Raw genomic sequence first — 20,785 nt, 5'->3', positions numbered from 1 at the left:
ACTTGGGATACAAAGTGGATTAATATGGACTGAGGGTAGACCCAGACAAACTCAAACCAATTGTTGATTACCCAGCGCCAGTAAATTTAAAACAACTGAAGCGATTTATTGGTATGGTTGGTTGGTACTCGCGTTTTATTAAAGGCTTGCTGATCTTAAAACACCCCTAACGAAGCTAATGACTAAGGATATTAAATGGGAATGGTCCAGCGAACAAGAGAAGGCATTCGAAAACCTAAAGAAAGCACTAACTGAAGCGCCAGTATTGGCTAGACCGGACTTCTCTAAGCCGTTTGAGTTACAAACAGACGCCAGCGACTACGCCATTGCTGGTGTATTGACTCAGGAAGTTGATAGAAAGGAGCACCCTATTTGCTATGTAAGCAGGACTTTGAGTAAAGCCGAGCGGAATTATACGTGACGGAGAAAGAATGTCTAGCAGTACTTTGGTCGGTAGATCGTCTTAGAGGGTATCTGCAAGGAGAAAGTTTTACCGTAATCACGGACCACAGTAGCCTATTATGGTTAAACAAGCTCAAGGATCCAGTGGGTAAGTTAGCTCGATGGATTACTGCACTGCAGGCATATGATGTGAAATTCATGCACAGGAAAAGGAAGTTACATCAGGTTCCAGACGCGTTGTCGCGAGCATATAAAGGCCAGGTAGCTGCAATATAGGAGATAACCTCAGTGACCTCTACAGACGATGACTGGTATGAAAGGCAGATAAAATCTGTAAAGCGAACTCCCCATAAATTCCCCAATTGGAAGATCTCCAAGGGTAAACTATGGTACCATAAACCGACTGCTCTTATAGACCCGGTAATGCCTGACCTCAATGTATGGAAGATAGTTCTCCCGAAAGAAGTAAGATGTAAAGTCCTACAGGAAGTCCATGCAGAGCCTCAAGTGGCACATTTGGGGGTTACTAATACTTACGCACGGTTAATCATGTACCATTACTGGCCAGGATGCTACCATGATGTCGCGGAATATGTTAGGGCGTGTCAGGAATGTCAGAAAAATAAGGTCTTGCAGCAAGTCCCGGCAGGACTAATGGGGGAACGGAATATCGAACATCCGTGGATGGTGGTGGCCGCAGATATATTAGGGCCAAAACCACCATCGAAGACTGGGAACCGATACGTCATAGTGTTCTAGGAACTCTTCACAAAATACGTGGAATTGCGTCCTCTTCGCAAAGCAGACGGCAGCGACTGAGAAGGGAGAAGCGGCGACGCCAAGCAATATCCAACCCAATATCGCTAACCCAGCCGATTGGAATCGACGATTACGATCCCGGAGAATGGGCCGTGAATCCAACCCAGCCTGATCAAGCGCCCTGTACTCTCCGCAACACCATCGAGGAGCAGGCAGAGCCAGAACAGATACAAGTGGGAGGAGTGGAGGAGGCAGCCCCGGAGTTAATGGACACTGAAGACGTGGTGGGCAGACTGGCCGAAGAGCCTATCCATCCAGCCCCGATCCCAGCATTAATGGCCTTAAAAGTTACATGGCCGAGCGACACTGCGCATCCAAGCCCGGGCAGCACACAGAACCCACCCCCACTCCCAGAAGAGGAGGTATTACCTCCGGAACCAGCTCCGAAAACTGCTTGCTGGGGTTGCAGACAAGCTGGGCACCGGTTCGTACGATGTCGCTACACCCGAACGTGGGAATTTTGTTACCGGTGTGGACTTCGGAACGTAACAGTAGCACATTGTCCGTATTGCTGTGAGGGCTGGCTGGAAGAAAGGCGACAATACTTGGCCGAGCTGGCAAATGACCACCCCTACCGACCCCCTACCGACCCCTTATACTTTTTTTTGTTGTTGTTTTTTTTTCACACTTTTTAATTTTTTTTTATTTTCTCTTTCCTTTACATTTCTCTTTCTTTTCTTTGGCCAATTTAAAATGAATTGCTTAAATAACTTTTTTTTTTTTTTGTTAGTAAATTTTCGTTTTTTTTAACTTTTGTAAATTCCCCTGAAGGGACTCAGTGATTATAGAGAAAATAAATGAGTATTTTTTTTATCTAATTGGAATAATTTATTTAACAACTATCAAAACCACATACATAACAATAAACTATACTACAGTGGCCAACATGTATAGAGCTGGTAACCTGGTCGTACAAAATACGACGAAATTCATGTACAATTACACGCCAAGGTATTGGCGAAATTTGGGCACGGGGAGGCTGGGCGATCAGGTAAGCAAAACACATGTAATACACTATGGCACTTGTACCTGAGGAAGAAAGCAAAGTGGTCACAAGATTTATGGAATAAATTTTTTCATTTCAAATAAATTTTTAATAGTAAATGAATAACGTAACCCTTTGCTTTCACCTCACTAATATAGTTATTTTTATATAACTTTCATTATTATTAATGTATACCTTATAGTTCTAACCATTCAGTAAAAATAATCCTGTAAACGCCTCTACATTTCTCAGCAACGGATAATGTACAACCGTCTATTTTTTTTTGTCGTCTTTGTTTCTTTTGTAACGTCTTTTTTTTAATTATTTTTTGTAATGATTTTTTTTTGTAAATGTATTGGCACACCACAAACTAGTAGGGACAATAGCAATAATAATACACTGAGTAAATGACATAACAACAGCGCAACATAACTACAAATACATAGAACAAGGCAACATAATGCCGACCAGTATATCCTGAAAAGATCCGGAAGTAGAAGACGGTACATGACACTACACGAATAACTACGCTTTACACACTCACATCAATGCACACTTTCGTCAAGTTTTTGATAGTTTCCATGATAGGACCTACACCTGCAGATTAACTTAAACTGCGCAAGGTGGAAGTAGGGTTTGTGAGGGGGGATTTGTGACGTGGCGAAGCGAAGGTGTGCATAAGCACGTCACAGAGCCCTTATCATCTCAAATAAACGGCGAGAGTCTCAAAGATAGCTCTCTCTTTCCCTCGTGTATGTGGCTCCCTAAGTATAAAACGCGGAATTTTGATACAAGGCCCGGAGGCCATAATAATACAAACAATCTAAGAGCTCGGCTTGACTCTCCCTCCCGTGGTCCTACAAAGGCACCTTAGTAATGTGTACATGAGAAATATCATGAAAGTAGGCTGTAGGTCCGTGAGCGATAGCTGTCAGTGTATTGGAAGATAGCTTGGTAGCGGTGGTCAACCGGTGATGCCGTATTGAGTGGTGTGTGTGGCAGACCGTAGAGAGTACGTTGCGCCTGCGCGGCGAGACAAGGATAGACACTTGGGCTCGCTGCGAGGCTGGTACTGGTGCTGCACGACGTGGCATCGTTAGACTCTCGCCAACCGAGCCACTAAGTAGCCGCAAGACTGCAAGCTAGTGCCAACACACAACCTCGACGACGTTAACCAGGTCGCCCAAGCTCTCCGCTGCCCATGACGCACGCAGCATCGCCGGGAACAAGACGATTAGTCCGGCCAAAATATTGAACTGGTAAGTGACGCCAGGTTATCTTAGCGTTGTGCATACAGTGAGTGAAAGTGGTCCTTCCATAACTACCCATCCCTAAATGTTCAAATAGAGTCAACCCGAAGCACCCCTACGGAAGTTAGTAACGTATAGCAACACTTAGATTAGTAAGCCACATCGGAGGGAGCGTCCTTGTGGGGTGCCACTAGAATCTTATATTTTAGTAATTAGGTGGATTTTAATAAACACTCAGTTCACAATTAGACGCAAAGTGTTATTTTTAATTGGAAGTGCGCCGTGCTGATTGTAGTGGCAGCAGACTAGTGAAAGTCTAGAAAATCGGACACCTCAGGTAGTGGCTGCTGCGAGAGCACCCAAAATAGCAAACTTTATGCGTTCTCACCCTCAGACGTATGCTCAAGCCAAAATTACGCTTAGAAATTGCGGTATCACGGTCTCCGCGACCAAAGTGGATTACATTGCCTAAAAACTAAATGCGGATTCTATGATGTCCATTCTTGATTTATTAAATTTGCATCCGAGGCCTCCAGATCTTTACGAGCAAATTAAAAAACGCATAATTTCTTCTTTTGAGGGCTCGTCGGAACAGCGTCTCCGTCAGCTTTTGCGCAACCAGGTTTCGCTAGAAGGCAAACCATCCATGATTTTAAGCAGAATGCGTGCCTTTGAGACAGGATGTGGGGAGGAGGTCCTCAGGATCGTGTTCCTGGAGCAACTTTCTCCCGGTTGTCGCGCAGCCCTTTCGATCCATAATATCACATCCCTGACAACTTTAGCAGAGGCAGCAGACAGGTACTGTGACTCCCTCGCCTCCGAACGCACGAATATCTCCGCTGTAAAAACTCATGCCCAAGCCACGACTCGACCCATTAGCCCGGTAGCAAACCTTTCGATTTTGTCCATGGATGATCGATCCTTTCAGCTTTTGAAAAAATTATCAAACAATGTTGATACCTTAAAAAAAAAGTGTCGATCTCCTTATGGATAAAAATTCGATCGGCCCCTCCCACGGCCACTCAAAGTCGCGTAATCGTAACGACCACTCTCGCCGCAATGATGATAAGGCTACTAAGTCTGAGTCCAATCCTAGCCCCAATTCTGATGGTCTTTGCTACATCCATCGTAAGTATGGTGCTAGGGCTTTTCGCTGTAAGGGCAACTGCTCTTAGCTTGAGGCACAGGAAAACTAGGTTCTCCTCCTCGCATTAAAGCTGCGAGCGAGGTTTCTTCTGGAACAAAACGCTTCCATATCCACGACAGCTCGTCTGGTTTTCTTTTTCTTGTTAACACAGGAGCAGAAATCTCTCTGCTGCCCAAGACCAATCCTTCAGCTAGACCCACTGACTTTAAATTGTTCGCAGCCAATGATTCTGTAATCCACACTTATGGTTAGGTAGACCTGGCGCTTAATCTGCACTTGAAACGCCGTTTCCCCTGAAAATTCCATCGTGACGACGTTCCTAGCCCTATTTTGGGAGCAGACTTTTTGCACTTTTATGGTCTTATCGTTGACGTTTCGCGCCGCAGGCTCATTGACCCTCACTCAAACTTCTACTCAATTGGCTGTCTCAGAGGGGCCGACTTGCCCATAGTCAGTCTCTTTTCCTTTAGCTCTCGAATTTCTCAAATTTTTGCCGACTTCCCTGAAGTCACAGGTGAAAAATCTGCTCAGTTGATTACGGCTAAAGACGTTTTTCATCATATAGAAACTCACGGTCCACCGGTCACGGAACGCACACGTCGTCTCGATCCCGAAAAACACCATATAGCCAAAGAGGAATTTGAGCAGCTTGTCAGAAATGGTACTTTCCGCTACTTCAAGAGCCCCTGGGCAAGCCTAATTCATATGGTGCGTAAGAAGGATGGCTCTTGGAGAATCTGTGGGGACTATCGCCGTCTAAACTCTCGCACGGTTCCCGATAAGTTCCCCATACCCTACCTTTACGATTATTCTGTTCTTTTAGAGGGTAAAAAAGTTTTTTTAAAACTTGACCTTTACATAGCCTATTACCAGATCCCTATCACGCCTACGGACATTATAAGGACTGCAGTCACCACCCCGTTTGGTTTGTTTGAGAATGTTTTCATACCTTTTAACCTGCGCAACGCGTCGCAGTCCTTTTAAAGATAGATCAATCAGGCTTTGGGTGATCTGAACTTTATTTTTGTTTATCCTAATGACATTTTAGTTTTCTCTTCCTCTCTCGAGGAACACGAGTCTCATCTCAAGACGATTTTTGAACGTCTAAAAAAATTCGGCCTCCACCTCAATCTAGCCAAATGCGAATTTCACAAATCGGAAATCGTTTTTCTTGGCCACCTCATCGATCAGGATGGCTCAAGACCGTGCAAAGAGAAAATTCAGGCCATTGCTGATTTCCCCAGACTCAAGACGGTCCTCGAGCTCCAAAGGTTTTTGGGCCTTGTAAATTTTTATCGGCGCAGCCTTCCCAATGCTGCATTTGTTTAGGCTCCTCTCTATGTATTCACGCACGACTCCAAAAAAAACGATCGCCAGCTAATTGATTGGGCGGAAGAATCCATCAAGGCTTTCGAGGACGCTAAAAATAGTCTTATTAACGCTTGTCATCTCGTGCATCCCTCTTCTGCTGCTCCTACGCGTCTTGTAACCGCTGCCTCAGACTTTGCCATGGGTGCAGTCCTCGAGCAGTTGACTGATGGAACCTGGCACCCTTTAGCATTTTTCTCGCAAAAATTCTCTCCGGCTCAGTGCAAATATAGCGCTTATGACAAAGAACTCACTGCCATTAACACGTCCATAAAGTACTTTAAATATTTTCTTGAGGGTAGGTGCTTTAAAATCATCACTGACCATAAACCCCTGATTTATGCTTTCGCGCAAAAGGCTGGCAAAGCCTCTCCTCGTCAGTGTCGACAGCTGTGCTTCATCTCTCAATATTCCACAGAGATCGAACATTTACCTGGCACACATAATGTCGCAGCAGACGCTCTCTCTCGCGTCGACATGATTCTCCTACCTACTGATATCGAGATGCCCGAACTTGTTCAGCATCAGCAGCACGACGTCGAGTTAAAGTCACTCCTTAAGTCTTTAGACTGCTCATTAAAACTTAAAAGCATTGAACTAGGTCACAAGCATCTTTGTCTCTTTTGCAACCTCACTGGCAAAATTCTTCGTCACTACGTTCCAAAAGCTTTACGTAAACGAATTTTCAATCTTTTTCATAGTTCTTCTCACCCTGGCGCTGAAGTTACAGATCAACTGATTTGTCAAAGATACGTTTGGCCCAACATGCACCGAGATATAAAATCTTGGTGTCATGGCTGTCTCGATTACAAAAAATCTAAGCTCTCTCGTCATTTTAAAAACGAACCCAGTCAATTTATAGCTTCGGACGACAGATTTCGTCATGTTCACATGGACATCGTTGGTCCTCTTCAGACCTGTGAGGGTTTCTCCTACCTTTAAACCATCATAGACCGTTTCTTTCGTTGGGTGGAGGCTGTCCCTCTCAAGGACATTCAAACCTCCACGGTCCTTCATGCCTTCCAAGAGACTTGGGTCGCTCGCTTCGGTGCCCCACGATTTCTGAACACAGATCAGGGATCTTAATTTGAATCCACCATTTCTAACGCCTACCTTTCCTTCATAGGCTGCCAGCGCAAAAGAACCGTTGCCTACCATCCGGCTGCCAACGGGCTCATAGAACGCTGGCATCGCAGTTTCAAGGCCGCACTCATGTGTCACAATGATCCCAATTGGGTTAAACTTCTCCCCACAGTTCTGCTTGGCCTCCGTACCGCAGTACAGACTGACACGGGAGCCTGCCCTGTCAAGTTCTTATACGGTACAACCTTACGCCTGCCCGGTGAATTCTTCATCCCTGACAATTTTTTTGCAAATCCTCAAATTTTTATTGAGGACTACAGGGAACACATGAGAACACTCAAACCAGTGCCCGTTGAACACCGTCACAAGGCTTGCCCATTCTTTTTTTAAGGATCTTCGAACTTACTCACATGTATTTCGTCGTAACCTAGCTGCCAAATCACTCGAAGGTCCTTACTCGGGCCATTACAAAATCATCGAACGAATTTTCAACCTCAACTATAAAATAGATATAAGTGGTACACACAAAGTTGTCTCAATAGAACCACTTAAACCAGCTCACTTTGTTCCGGAGGACCTTAAGGCACCCACCGTGGATCCCACCACATTCTACATTCTGCCTCCAAGGCCCATTCCTCTACTTAAAACCTATCTGTGCAATGAACAATGCAACAAAAAAGTTCATTTCAGCACATCCATTATTAGTTCTAAGTAAATTTGTTTTCTGGTCTCTTCGTTACCTGGTTGCTAATATTAAGAAAAATTGATTAACATAGTCTCAGCTTATTTAACGCCAACTGTAATCTTATATTTACTCAGTTATGCCATTACTGTAGAATGCGTTACATTTGATTTTTAATCACACCAAAGTGCCTTGCGTTGGCCGATTTGTAATTCAAAGACTGCGAATTTATAGTTTTTAATATTTCTGTTATTTTCAAGTCAATGTTAAATGTGAAAACAGTCTGTAAAACTTCTTTTAAATATCTTCTTAACTTGCACTAGCAACATTTATGATTTACGTCTAATTTATCAATAGTGAAATCGACATTGACTTGAGGTGAGTGTCTAAACACATTTTGTAATTATATTTATCATTTTAGTCTTAAAACTTTATAATGGCCTACACCTGCGCGGCCACAGCGTAATTACACACTCTCTGTAAATTATTATTATTTTTTTTTTCTTATGTTTAGAGACTCTGTTCCGTTAAAACAAATTGTTTCCAACGTTAATTGTAACTAAGTAAAAATAGTCCAATTTGTGTTGTACTGCGATTTAAACAGTAATATTTTTGTCAAGCTCTGTTCAAACTTTTTTTTTTATTATTCTTGTTACTCATATCAGTTTGGGATGGCCACAGCTTTTCACTTTCTTTTTACTTGTTCTGTCTCAGGGGGGAGTAGTGTGGGGACCCGACTCTGCTGCGCAACTGTCGGTAAAAGAGTAGGCTCTTTAGCCTTCCTCCGCTTCTCTTTCTCCAGCGTCTCTGCTCGCCGTGCAGGCCATTGCGCGAGCAGAGAAGTCCCGACCGTCAATGCGAGCACACATTTTTGTAGCTTCCTTGAGAAGCCCTTCCTTACTAGTAAATATTAAACCTTTTCTTGTTAATGTTAACAAGCGTTTAATTACTTCACCTCCTTCCTCAACTCCTGGACACGGCAGCCATGGGACTGCCACCTCAAGCCAATTCATAGGCCACATACTCATCATATCCCATAAGCTAACCTGCTTTTACGGAGGCTTTTTAGAATTAGAGATCTCAGAGCACAGTACGTGTTTGTGATGATCAAAATATTTTGTTCAAAAATAATATGTACACTTGCAAAACGATATTAACCGTTACCATAAGAACTCATGTTTAATATTCATTAAACTTTTGACGCTAACAAAAAAAATCGGAATTGTGTGTGATTGTTGATACGTAATTTATTTTAAAGTATCAAAATTTTTTAGTGCTACGGAAAAAGCTTGCTTTTATTTCTTGTTGCTATTTTTTGCTTTAAAAACTAAATTAGATTCAGTCACTTTTCGTAGCTTTTTCACAATACCTATAAATTAGGCACTTTTTAGTCCAAAAAATACTACGACGCACCCTTGCTGACATCTTTTTGTTAAAAATTTTGTTATTTTAGCGGGCTGAAAAAAAAATTTACTGACTTTGACCAATACTACTTCTTTTACCTAGAATAATAAAAACTTTCTCTACAATACAAATAAATATTTGTATTTTTCAACAGATTCTGAGTTTGATAAACACTGAGTGTAATGTGTTGTTTTCAAAATTAAATGTATACAAACACACTTTTCCATACGACCAATGGTCAAATTCTTTCAGCTTAGCAGATTGCGTAGGTCTAGTCACATCTGATGTTATTGAAGAATCTTCAACAAGGATGAACAGTTGCGTGTGTAGAAAAAAACTAATTGAGAATTATTTATTTTTAAAGATTGAAAACAGATACATAGTGATTTGAATGGTTCGCATGAATTTTTAGTACTTCAAGAAAATAATGAAAACTATTTCAAAGAGCTTCATGGTTTAAAAATGTTTCGCAGATGTATACAATAATTTAGAATAATAAGATAAATGCATTCAATAAAAGAAAGAAAAAAACGTGATACAAGATCTTTTATAGACAAGCATAAGTAAATGCGTCGTGAAGATAAATCATTCACATACGATACTTACGTTAAAAATTGTTTACTCTTTGGCTACAGTTAGAGTAGTGGTAGTTCTTTTTATCTTGTTTTTTGTATCAGCTCGAGATGATGCTCACTAAGAGTTTCATTTATTTTTAAATGCACCTTCGAAGAGTTATCTATATTCTTTAAATTGAGTACTGTACTTTTTTAGTGGTTCTCGGGATTACATGTAGATAGGCTGTGCAACAGTTCAAAAGAGTGCCACCACTGGTGACAGTAAGAGTCACTAGACCAGAGATAATGCATATAAGTAAGAGACACTTTCTCATTATTAGTTTGATCTTACAAATCCATCTAGTTAGAAGACGCTTATACAAGTAATAATGAATGTTCTATTGTCTGTGATAACCTTATACATTTTTCTGAAATCAAACGTCACAAAAAATACATAACCTCAAAGCGTATGGAAAAGAACAATGAATAAGATGATGGAAAATTCATTACTACTTGTATAAACGTCTCCTAACTTGACAGATTTGTAAGATTAAATTATTAAAGAGAAATTGTCACTTACTTCCATACATTATCTGAAGTTCAGTGACTTCAACTATCACCAGTGGTTGTGCTCTTTAAACTGTTGCATGGTCCGAATTATTCTGATTTTAAGTTATTTGTGCTTTAACAGTTTTGGTCTGTTCCAGTGTTTTTTGACTGTTCGTCAGTTGCACAGTTTAGTGAGGACAAATTTTCAAATTGATCTTCTACAATAAGAAATTAGATTTATAAAAATGTTTTTGAGGTGTTATGTGACGTACTAAAATGAGAACAAAGCAAAGATTGTCGCACATTTGTATTGTTTTTGACAAGTTAAAGAAGATTAATCATATATTATATGTAATACATAAGATCTTATATTGATATCTATTAAGCAGAGAGAGGTCTAATACCTATAGAGTCGAAGAGGATTTTTGTTTCATCACCTAGGCAGAGTCTTCAACAACGTTGGTCAATATTTGATCCGAAGGAAAGGTTGTGTTTTATTTATACTTTTCAAGTAATCCAAAGCCTTAGATTTAGACTGCTGCTTTTGACATTTCGGTTTTTGTTGCTGAGTTTTCCTTTTTGTACTTTTTTAGTTCATTATCCTCATGCTAACTTAAACTAAAAATTTAAGACTTCTTCTACTACATATTTACCTTTTTGATAAGCATATTTTTATATTTAATGTAAAAATAAGAAAGACAAACATACGTAGTTCGTTGTATCTCATCTAAAACATGTTAGTTTTCACCTTTCTTTTATTTTTAGCCATAAAACGTGCTTTTGTAATTTATTATCTACAAATTTTTTTTAGGATATCTTAACTTTCTCCTCTGGTACGAGCAATGGATCGTCATTATTGAATTCTTTTTCCTCAAGTATACTATGCTTATAATCAAGATTGTTGCATAAGCTTTGCAATAGATAATGATTAGTTTATTGTGAACAAACTTTTGATGTTATAAAATTTTTCAGAGAGACTCTCGAGTTCTGAAATACCGTGAAGATTATTTCATCAGTTTCAAAGTTTCATTGATGTCTTATCCTTGACCAGTAGTGGAAAAGTCGATATTTGTTTTAAACTCGACGTACTTAAGTATTACTACTAACTCACGTAACTTATTACTGAAGTCTTTTTCATTAAATAAAACCATCTTATTTTTATTTTTCTGTAGAGAAGAAATAAAGTAATTCTAAAACACTATTAAAATAATTTTATTTATTGTTAGTCAAAAGGGACGTTACACGCTTCACTCCTTTTTGTGTTCTCAATGTTTTACTATCGGATGAAGTTAACTAAGATTAAGACATCTTGTTCTGTCTTTCTAAAATGCACTTAATTAGAGAATCTTAAGATCTTATGAAAAAAATGTTTCACTTGTAATTCTTCATTGGTACTGTATAAATATGTTCATGTATTTATATATGAGAGTGTACATATTATATACCAAACGCACAATAATATTATTAAAACATTTTTAACAGAAAAATAATAAAAAACCTAACGATTTATTAATTTATTTACTTAATTAGGACTAAGACACATCCACACTAACTCTTTCTCAATCTGTGTATGTGATATTGTTGTGTTGTTGTTGTTGATTTGGGAATAAGTATGATGTATTTTTGTGTTTCTTTCTTTTTCTGTATTTTTTATATTTTATACATACTTTTCTTTCCTTGTCGTATGGCATATTATCTCTCTGGCACAAATGTGGCAAGCGCATCAGTTAACACCACCACATCACACATAGTTGGTTTGCTATCGACATATCCACATATAACATTTTTTTATCTCCATACTGACCTGAGTGAAATACAAGAAATAAGTTAAATCATGCTCTCTGGGTACTGTTCTCTTATTCCACGTGCAAGCTCTCTCTCACACTATCATTGAAGTGACATGTGCTTAAAAGATCGCATGCGGACTGTAAATCACATGTAGAGTCATTAGCGCTTTTTAGTACTATCAAATTAATCGAAGTTAAATGTTTGAGTCAAAATACTCAAAGATTTAAAAATATACATTTATTAAAGCATTGCTACAACACTTAGTCAAATTGCATATATACGTAAGAAAACATATAACAATCTCAATACATATTTGTCTTGCTTAGTACAAATTTTAAACGTCATGTGCATAGGTCAGTATTTTTAATCCAATGAATGAAGACCAAAACATCAATATATTTATAAACATCTTACGGTAATTAGTACGAAGTTAAGGAACCTTCATCGACGAATTTTCATTTCATTGAACTATTTTCACGAATTTTAGCATGTACGTGGATAAAAAAAATGTTTCTAAAATCATATGATTTAGGATATTGTGAAAAGACTGTACATAGAAAAAAAAATTATGATAAATAAATATAGTGTATGTGTACTATATGTATGATGCTTTGTTAACATTCTATGCTTCAAATATCATGCTGCAGGTTTGCATTAATATCTTGACAAAGTTTCAATTTTATTTTAATATTGATACTCGTGAGATTATTTAAACAAGTAATTAGATACATTCTCTTCACAGATTAAGTGTTAAAAACTGAAAATACAGTAAAAAGGCCCTATACCTGTGGAAAAACTTTAACGAAGCAAAGTATTCTATAGTGTTTCATAAATGTAAGTTCGATGTGTATAAATCGTAGGAAGAATCCTAATACATAATAATAAGTTGTGAATAACTAAATACATTCGCATATTCGTAAGATTACCTTTACATCAATAACAGATACAAATAACGTACCACATCTATTGAGTCTTAACAAGAGAGGTAGGGCACGCAGTCCTTGTAAAATACATGTCACATAATCCTATGAAATTTTCTCGTACGCACTGAAAACGTTTTTAAGAAATAATGCGAATATATGTCTTAATAAAAAACAACATGCCACAAACATTGTTTATGCATAAAGAACAAAGTGCAATAATTAAAATAAATATAAATCCTTGTGTTATCTAAATCTATGTATATTATAAGGACGTAGTTCTATTAGAAGTTTTCTAAGTGCACAAAAAAAATATTTGCTAAGCCTTGATATCGTTTTGTTGGTACTAAAATGAAACAAATAACTTATTTCCTTGGAAGCTATTAATATGTTCGGCTTTTTTTTTGCTTCTTAATACAAACATATGGAGATATCTATTACATAAAAATAGAAAAGTTTACTCCTGCACAAGGCTGGAGTCGTTTTAGAGAACAAATGTCGTATGTCACGTGCAAAATAATGCTATAAAGATAAATTATTTTCTTATTTTGTTCTATACACAAATCCAAGTTTGGAAGTATATTTTCTACAAGACAACAACATGCCGCAGATATCTCATTGATCTAAGACATAAAACTTAATTTAAAAAAAGTCTCAGCTGCTTAATTTTTAGAATGATAGAAAAAAGAGAGATACAACTAGCATATGTCTTCGTAATATTAAGTCACTAGAAGGTATCTCGGCTTCACCTGAGATTCACCGAATGGAACACCGTAGGGTATTGGCATGTAATGTAAAACGTTCTAAGTAAAAAATTTTACATCTATTTCAGACACTTCTTAGAACAAAAATCTTCTTGTTAAAAAACATATTTTTTTGAAATCCATTTAGTTTATTAAGTTAAATAAAAAGCTGTAAAAAATTGAGAAAATATAACTATGTTGAAGAGTACTAAGCGTTCCTTACGCCCGAAGATGTTGGCCTTCAAGATCTATTGCTTTACAATTTTTTACGTATAATATATCAATAGGGCTATCTTTAAGAGCTCGATACATTTCAAACTCACAGAAAACGTATCATTAAACAATTCTTTTCTCTTATCTCACAACTGGAGTAATAAGGTCCTAGAACTTAATCTCTATACTTTTATCACCACAAAATACAGATACATATTTTGTTTATTAAAAAATCTGAAAGATTTGAGAGATAACTGTGAGGGTCCTAATAAAAAGCTGATGTCTCACCTAATGAATTCTTTATTTGTCGATTTTGATGCTGCTGCTTCACTCTTAATAAATTTTTTGCATTAGTTTCTGTACGCCTAAGTATATATACATTCGATGCATTTAGAGTTTTTCATCCAATCCAGCCTCTTGCAACTTTTGGCATAATTGAGACTTTTGTGAGCCTTAGATCCTGTTTTTTTGTCAACTTCGTTAAGTTCTAATACATTTGTTAGCAAGGTAGTTCCATGTCCGAAGGCCCTCGAAAGGACCAGTAAGCTTCTTAAGTAAATTATTTCTGAACTGAAATTTCTAGCAAACGTGACTACCTCTATACCTGAGGGTGACCTTCTCTGGCCTATTATTGTAGTGCCAGGCTGATCGGGAGAAAAACAACAATATTTGAAGCGTCGAAGCTACTTGTAGAGCTCTTTCCAAACATCTTCTGGTATAACGCCTAAGACGTTGGTGTATACAGCTTTTTTTCGCAGACTCAGTTTCTTTAGTAATCTCAGGTGAAAAGATTGGTTAATGATATTTGACTGTTAAAAAATGGCCCGTTTGCTGAAGCTTATTCTTTTTTTATAGCTGTAAGGTTCACCTAGCGCAGACCATGGAGAGAATTGGTGATTCCTGGTTGAATGCCTAGAGTCAAGAATATTATTTAGAGTCGTCAGTCACCAGGCTTTCCAACCTTGCAACGAACAACTCCACTTGTTACGTTTGCTAGTGAATGGTTGACTTGGTTCCATAGTGGCTAGCTTTCTACATTTTTTTAGTCGATAAATCAATGCTAAAAATAGTAGTTTGAATATATTTGTTGGCTAGGTAGTTTAATTTGGGGTGTCCCTTAAAAATAGCAATAATATTAAAGGTTAAGTAGGATACGTAAATACTCATCATGGCCCTAAAAAGAGCCAGTGTTGGAATTTTAAGATATACCTTATTATTATTCTTGATAGTGGAGAGCTGGCTGCGGGTAGCGTGACTTTTTTCCTTGCAGTCTCTGCGTACGGAGATCTTGCTGGAGGGAGGTACGTTGCTGACTAAAGAATATATCGTCTTGAGACCCTTTCCCGGATAACCAACTACTCATCTTTAGTCAGGAAAGCGGACCTAAAGAATATCTTTTTTGTTGGTATGCCTTTAAACGATCACTGAGGCGGAGGTCGTTGTGGTTGCCTGAGTTCCTTAGAGTTTTTTCACTGACTTGCAGTTGTAGCAAAATATGCTCTGGTAGCCCCAGGACGGTTGAAAGAATAGCCATTAAACTTTCAAATATTAGAGCAGATTGGGCTCTGGCCAGACACGTCTCTGGGTATTCCAGTGGAAACGTCAGCATTTACAACATCTTTTTATTTGTGGCACTCGTTAATCTTCTGGTTAAAGATGAAGTTCAACATATGTTGCTTGTCCATTAGAGAACATTATCACGTATGTGTGGGGGTGTATTGCCAACACCCATTTCCAAACTTTTTTCCTCACATCCTACCTAAATTCATGGGCACAGTGCGAGTATCTCCGGTGGAACACCTTGCGAGTTGAGCTGAAACTCTGCACCAATGGTGCATCGGATCCACTCGCCACTGTGTAGCCTTTTCTCGGAGAAGACTCCATATCCCAGGACGTCCACTCCTCGCTGGTTAAGCCAGCGCTCTCTGTCAAAACATCGGATCCAGGCTAATTACCATCCCCAGAGAAGTCCTATATTTCAGGGACCACTTCTCGCCGGTAAGGCTGGCGATCTCTGCCCAACGCCTGGCATCGGGTCCGCCAATCCCTACCTATAGCCTTAACACTGTTTCGCATTCACCCAGGTCCGAAAACCTGTGGGGCAAGAAAAAACCCTGGAATAACTCTAAAGGAAGATTCCTGGATTCTACTCAACTGTGATGAAAAGCTCTCGTATTTTTATAAACCTTCAAGTAATTTTATTGCTATTGTTATTGATTTTCTTAAGACAAAAACTATACTCAAATCATCTAGGAAGTGTCAAGAATCAGTATGCAAGATCGGTTATGTAGTTTTCATGGTTAGGAATTACAACGGTTTGAGCGACTTTGTTTTATATGTAAGTAAGACTTCTTGCAAACATAATATTATTGTATAAATAAGAAATACACACTTGTTGTAGAAGGTTTGTATGATAGAAACAATAATGTCCTTTCAAAGAATGTGGTATTGGAAAAATTGACACAAGTATTATTGCAGTAGTGTGATACACTGAAAAAACTAATACTTATTGGAACTATTCATTCCTTACTTAACTAAATTTGGAAAAAATCAGTTTAGTTATTATGTCAAAGGTGACTAAAATATTTTTCAACCCATTTTTGATAATTGAAATGAGTTTATAAGCCGTGGTGAGTATGTGGTATACAACATGCCCGCAGAAATAGTGGCGTTATTATTATTCGCCACGTGCACAAGCTGAAAAAGCGATCACAGCAATACCTGTGCTAATATGTGAAACTAAACGATATGTTTGTCTTCTGCTAGCAGACTGCTAAGCATTACTATCATTAGAAAGTTATGTGTTTATACATCGACAACCATTCTAAGGGTTAAATTTTTAATGAAATTATGAGTAGTATGTACATATTTTACTCAGGCATGTTCATTAATAACCGCAATGAAATACATTGGATACTGTGTATTTCTTAGAGTTTTTAGCTGGGGCCTGATCTTCTAAGCGTATCGTATGAACGTGTGTACATACTATGGAAACACGCCGGTATTGGGCTAACAGAGCTCTCTGATTGGTCAGAGGAGGTCTGTATTAACTACATTGCAAACTAATAAAACGGATCACGTATCACACAGTGTACGGACTTGTGTTAAAATAATACTCAAGCGCTTATAGTGATTGTAGTACAAATTTTGTCTTTAGTTATTTACATAGGATTGTACCACTAAAGACATTGTATTAGTTCGTGATATAATAAACACAGAACCTTTCGTGTATCTATTAAGGTGCTGTGTTCCTGTAGGTATCAAGCACACATCGCGAATATTGCCTTCTGCTGTGCCAGACCAACAGTTCTCGTTTTTCCCTTGGTGGTGCTGCTTCAAAATTGCGCACGTAGCGAATATGCAAAAAATCATATAAACACACTTCATACCGCAACTGATTATTTAAAGCAAAACATGCAGTGCACAAGACGCCTGTAGAAACAACGGCATTATTGTGCCGATATATTCTCAGTTTGCCATGACAGTAAGAAAATTTTTCAGGTGCAAAAAATGCAATACACATCTGTGATTGTTGTTCTGAAAAGTTTCAGGACAAGATGTAAAATATTTAACTGAAAACGTTTTAAATAACGTGTCAGTACACTCTGGTGTTTCATTTAGTAGGTCTTAGGCGAAATCGTATATTTGTCATGAATATTCAACTCTTTCTAGAATTAAGGCGTACTTGCTTACTACAAAGACCGCAGGAACAGTAAGAGTATTAACTTACCACTGTTACTAAAAAATTTTGTAATTAATTGTTGATAATTGGTTACTTTATCACAAATTTTATTTTGGATATTGAAATTAAGGTGTTAACGTTTAAAGTGCCTGAAGTTCAGGGTTAGCACCATAGGACACTGATGTTCCTACTTCTATGATATCTTAGTGTTTAGGTTATAAAAAAAGCACTACAGAGTTACGTGGGAGAAAGTGGTGTAGCTAAGTCACGAGCTCTTAAGTCCTCAAGGGGGGAAGCAAGCGCTCTACCACCTTAGCCACTGAGAACTCCTAACACTGTATGTTATCTACTATGAAATTAGGAAATACCTGCAGCCAATATTATACTGTTGGAAGTTCTGCTTGATTTTGTGAGCACACCTATCCTAATTATATACAGGGAAGACTTCACTTGCATCTAATTTAACGATAATAACGATAAAACCATATTTCATTAAGGCTGAGCCATAAGAAATTTGGGAAATGAATTTGAGCATTTTGAGTTACACAGGTCTCGTTATTGTTGTTCTTACAAATTTTTGGCCTGTATTTGGCAGTTAAGCCGTGAAATAGGAGTAAGGAGACTGAATGAAACTAAAATACACCAGACATATTGGCCAACATACTTATTTTCCGGTATTTGAAAACTTGAGAATTCAAATCTAAAGTAAATAGTAGCGTAATCACCAAGGCTATGTCTTCTGTCTGAAACTTACCTCGTCATGCTTCCAAGCAACTTGATAAAAATAGATGTTATCATATTGTGTTAAAAAAACAAGTTTTTTTTTCTTGACAAGGTACTAAAAATAACGTATACGTAGCTACTGAAGCAGACATAACTAAATGCTGCATGTACCTATGTATAAAGTACCATTAAACGTCGCCCGTGACATTGTTGCATAGTCAATCTAACCTCTCAACCTTTGTTATTGTTTTTAGTAAAAAAATGGTTTAATGATTAAGATCATACAATAATATTGTAACCTTACTATACTGTCCACTGTGCAAACAAAGAAAATGAAAGGAAAATTTGTGAAAACAATAATGAAGGCTACTATTTATAAAGAATTATTAAGAGATATAGAAATAATTACTGATAAACGTTTTGTTGTCATTACTGTATGCACTTCCACAAACATTATAATCATGAAATTATCTTACTGATGCAATAACTGATATTCTTACCATATCAATCAGTGCACGATTCAAAATTGGCACGCGCATGCCAGGCGTCGACTCCTTTTTATGGTAGAGATCCAGCTCTTACCAACCGTGAGATTATTACTTTCATGATGAAATATTATGTAATCTTTTCATGATTAGTTTCAATTATTCTTATTCTATTAGAAAGATTAAGATTTGTTGTAGTGCTATGAATTTTTCTATTCCAATGTTGTGTCAACTAAAACGATATTGCATTTTATTAAAGAATAGCAAAGTAGAATTCCTTTTAAAAGTTTATGTTAAAAGTGGCCTCTATGATTGACTTGTTTTCGAAAATTTACGTTGTAAATGGGTGTAATGTTTCAAGAGGAGATACCTGACATGTTTAATAACAATCTCTCTAAGTCTTATTTAAAGTTAAAATAAATAAGCTACTTAAAGAACCACCTTAATAACTGAGAAACAGAAAAAATACCTTTTGATGACGCCGTTGAACAGAGCAATCGCGTTCATAAAGATGAACCACATTTCTAGCATGGTCACCAAGTAGTTGTACTTCAATATGTCGTGGTCTTTCAATAAATTTCTCAATGAACATTGCTCCATTGCCAAATGCAGCTTTTGCCTCTGAAGATGCCCGATCAAACATTTCTCGAACTTCTTCCATACGTCTTACAACTCGCATTCCTTAAAATAAAGTATACTTGTCTAAGAAATGTGTTTAATTAATTACATCAAAATCATAAATAATAATTTAAATTTCTGTATAATTTTAATGATTCTGCTTTTCAAAGAAAGTATGTTTTCTTCTAATTTATTTAATAAGAAAAATTGTTGTTCAAAACGTTAATTTTTTTTTGCTCAGTTATAACATTAATGCTGTTGTCTTTAAGAACAGTCATCCGGCTATTCAGAAATCGATGGATTAGACACACAAAATCGAGAAAAAATTACAAACAATAATTACATGACACCATTAAGTGCGACAGAAAAAGAGCTTATCTAAAAATTGTTTTCATTAACATATGAACTATTTCTTCGAAACTTAGCTATTAATTTGAAATAACATAAGCTCAATAATTTCTTGCAGCGTTCTAATCTTTTTTTCCGCATGATGTTCTGGAGTTTAATACTTAAAAGTTTAAACATTACCTACACTGTGATAATTGGTACCTTTGTAAAAGATAGTTAAAAAACTTTTGACCCTTTTTCTATCTAATGTAAGAACGTTTAATTTATACTGTTTAGTTTAAAGTAAGTGTGCCGTGGAATTTATTGTTTTTTTTAATTGCTATGCGAAATAACTGGAATATTTAAATGACTGTTATTTATTCTAAATTACTTGCTTAACTTTCATACAAAACGTTACTTTGAAAACGATGAAAGCGATTCTCTAGAGACTGTAATACGTTTATACATTAATATTTTAAACAAGAGTAATCCTTTGTAATCTGTTTAAGGACTGTTATCTGCAAAGACTAAATGTACTATTCTTATCTTATCTAATATTACTCAAAACTGAGTCTTCTCGAATATTCACATAGAATTTTATATAAATACCATCCTCTGCAACAACTTTATATTATTCAAGTAAGCAACACTGCTAAGCTAAACGCTTCACTCAGTCAGAAAATGTACATACACCAATTGATTATAAGCAAATGCTACTTTTTATTTGAACTCTCAAATATCTCGTTTATCCTTTTGCAAAATCTGCTTTCAACGTAGTCTGGGCTTTGCTTGCAACGAAAACGACCTTTTCACGGACATGCACTGTAAAACGGAAGACTTCTCTGTTAGACTTAAATATCAAGAGCAATCAGTTAAACACTAGGTCTATCACCACCTTTTAAACTAGTAAAAAATGTAGGCAACGATCGTCAAGACGTTTTTTTTACCTCACAGATCGCATCCACGTGGTAATGATATCACAGTGTAAAAATAAACTATATTATCAAACTACAAATTCAAGAAAAGAAACAATTATAATAGTA

The 20,785-nt window shown here is 37.3% G+C and overlaps 1 protein-coding gene across 3 annotated transcripts in view; it reads right to left on the bottom strand.

Annotated features, from left to right (window-relative positions):
- The window catches only part of PCB (Pyruvate carboxylase), a 953,241-nt gene that overhangs the window by 709,456 nt on the left and 223,000 nt on the right, over positions 1–20,785 (bottom strand). For all 3 annotated transcript variants that reach the window (XM_089592494.1, XM_089592492.1, XM_089592493.1), the window contains exon 4: positions 19,267–19,478. In XM_089592494.1, coding sequence (XP_089448620.1) covers positions 19,267–19,478 — 212 coding nt within the window. The remainder of the gene's footprint in view (positions 1–19,266; positions 19,479–20,785) is intronic.

The sequence above is a fragment of the Copidosoma floridanum genome, unplaced genomic scaffold, assembly GCF_036245765.1.
Source record: "Copidosoma floridanum isolate Cflo_tuat_1 unplaced genomic scaffold, Cflo_Japanese_pri ptg000018l, whole genome shotgun sequence".
Lineage (NCBI taxonomy): Eukaryota > Metazoa > Arthropoda > Insecta > Hymenoptera > Encyrtidae > Copidosoma > Copidosoma floridanum.
The sequence above is the reverse complement of the archived record's forward strand: the minus strand, read 5'-3'. Positions and strand labels throughout refer to the sequence as shown.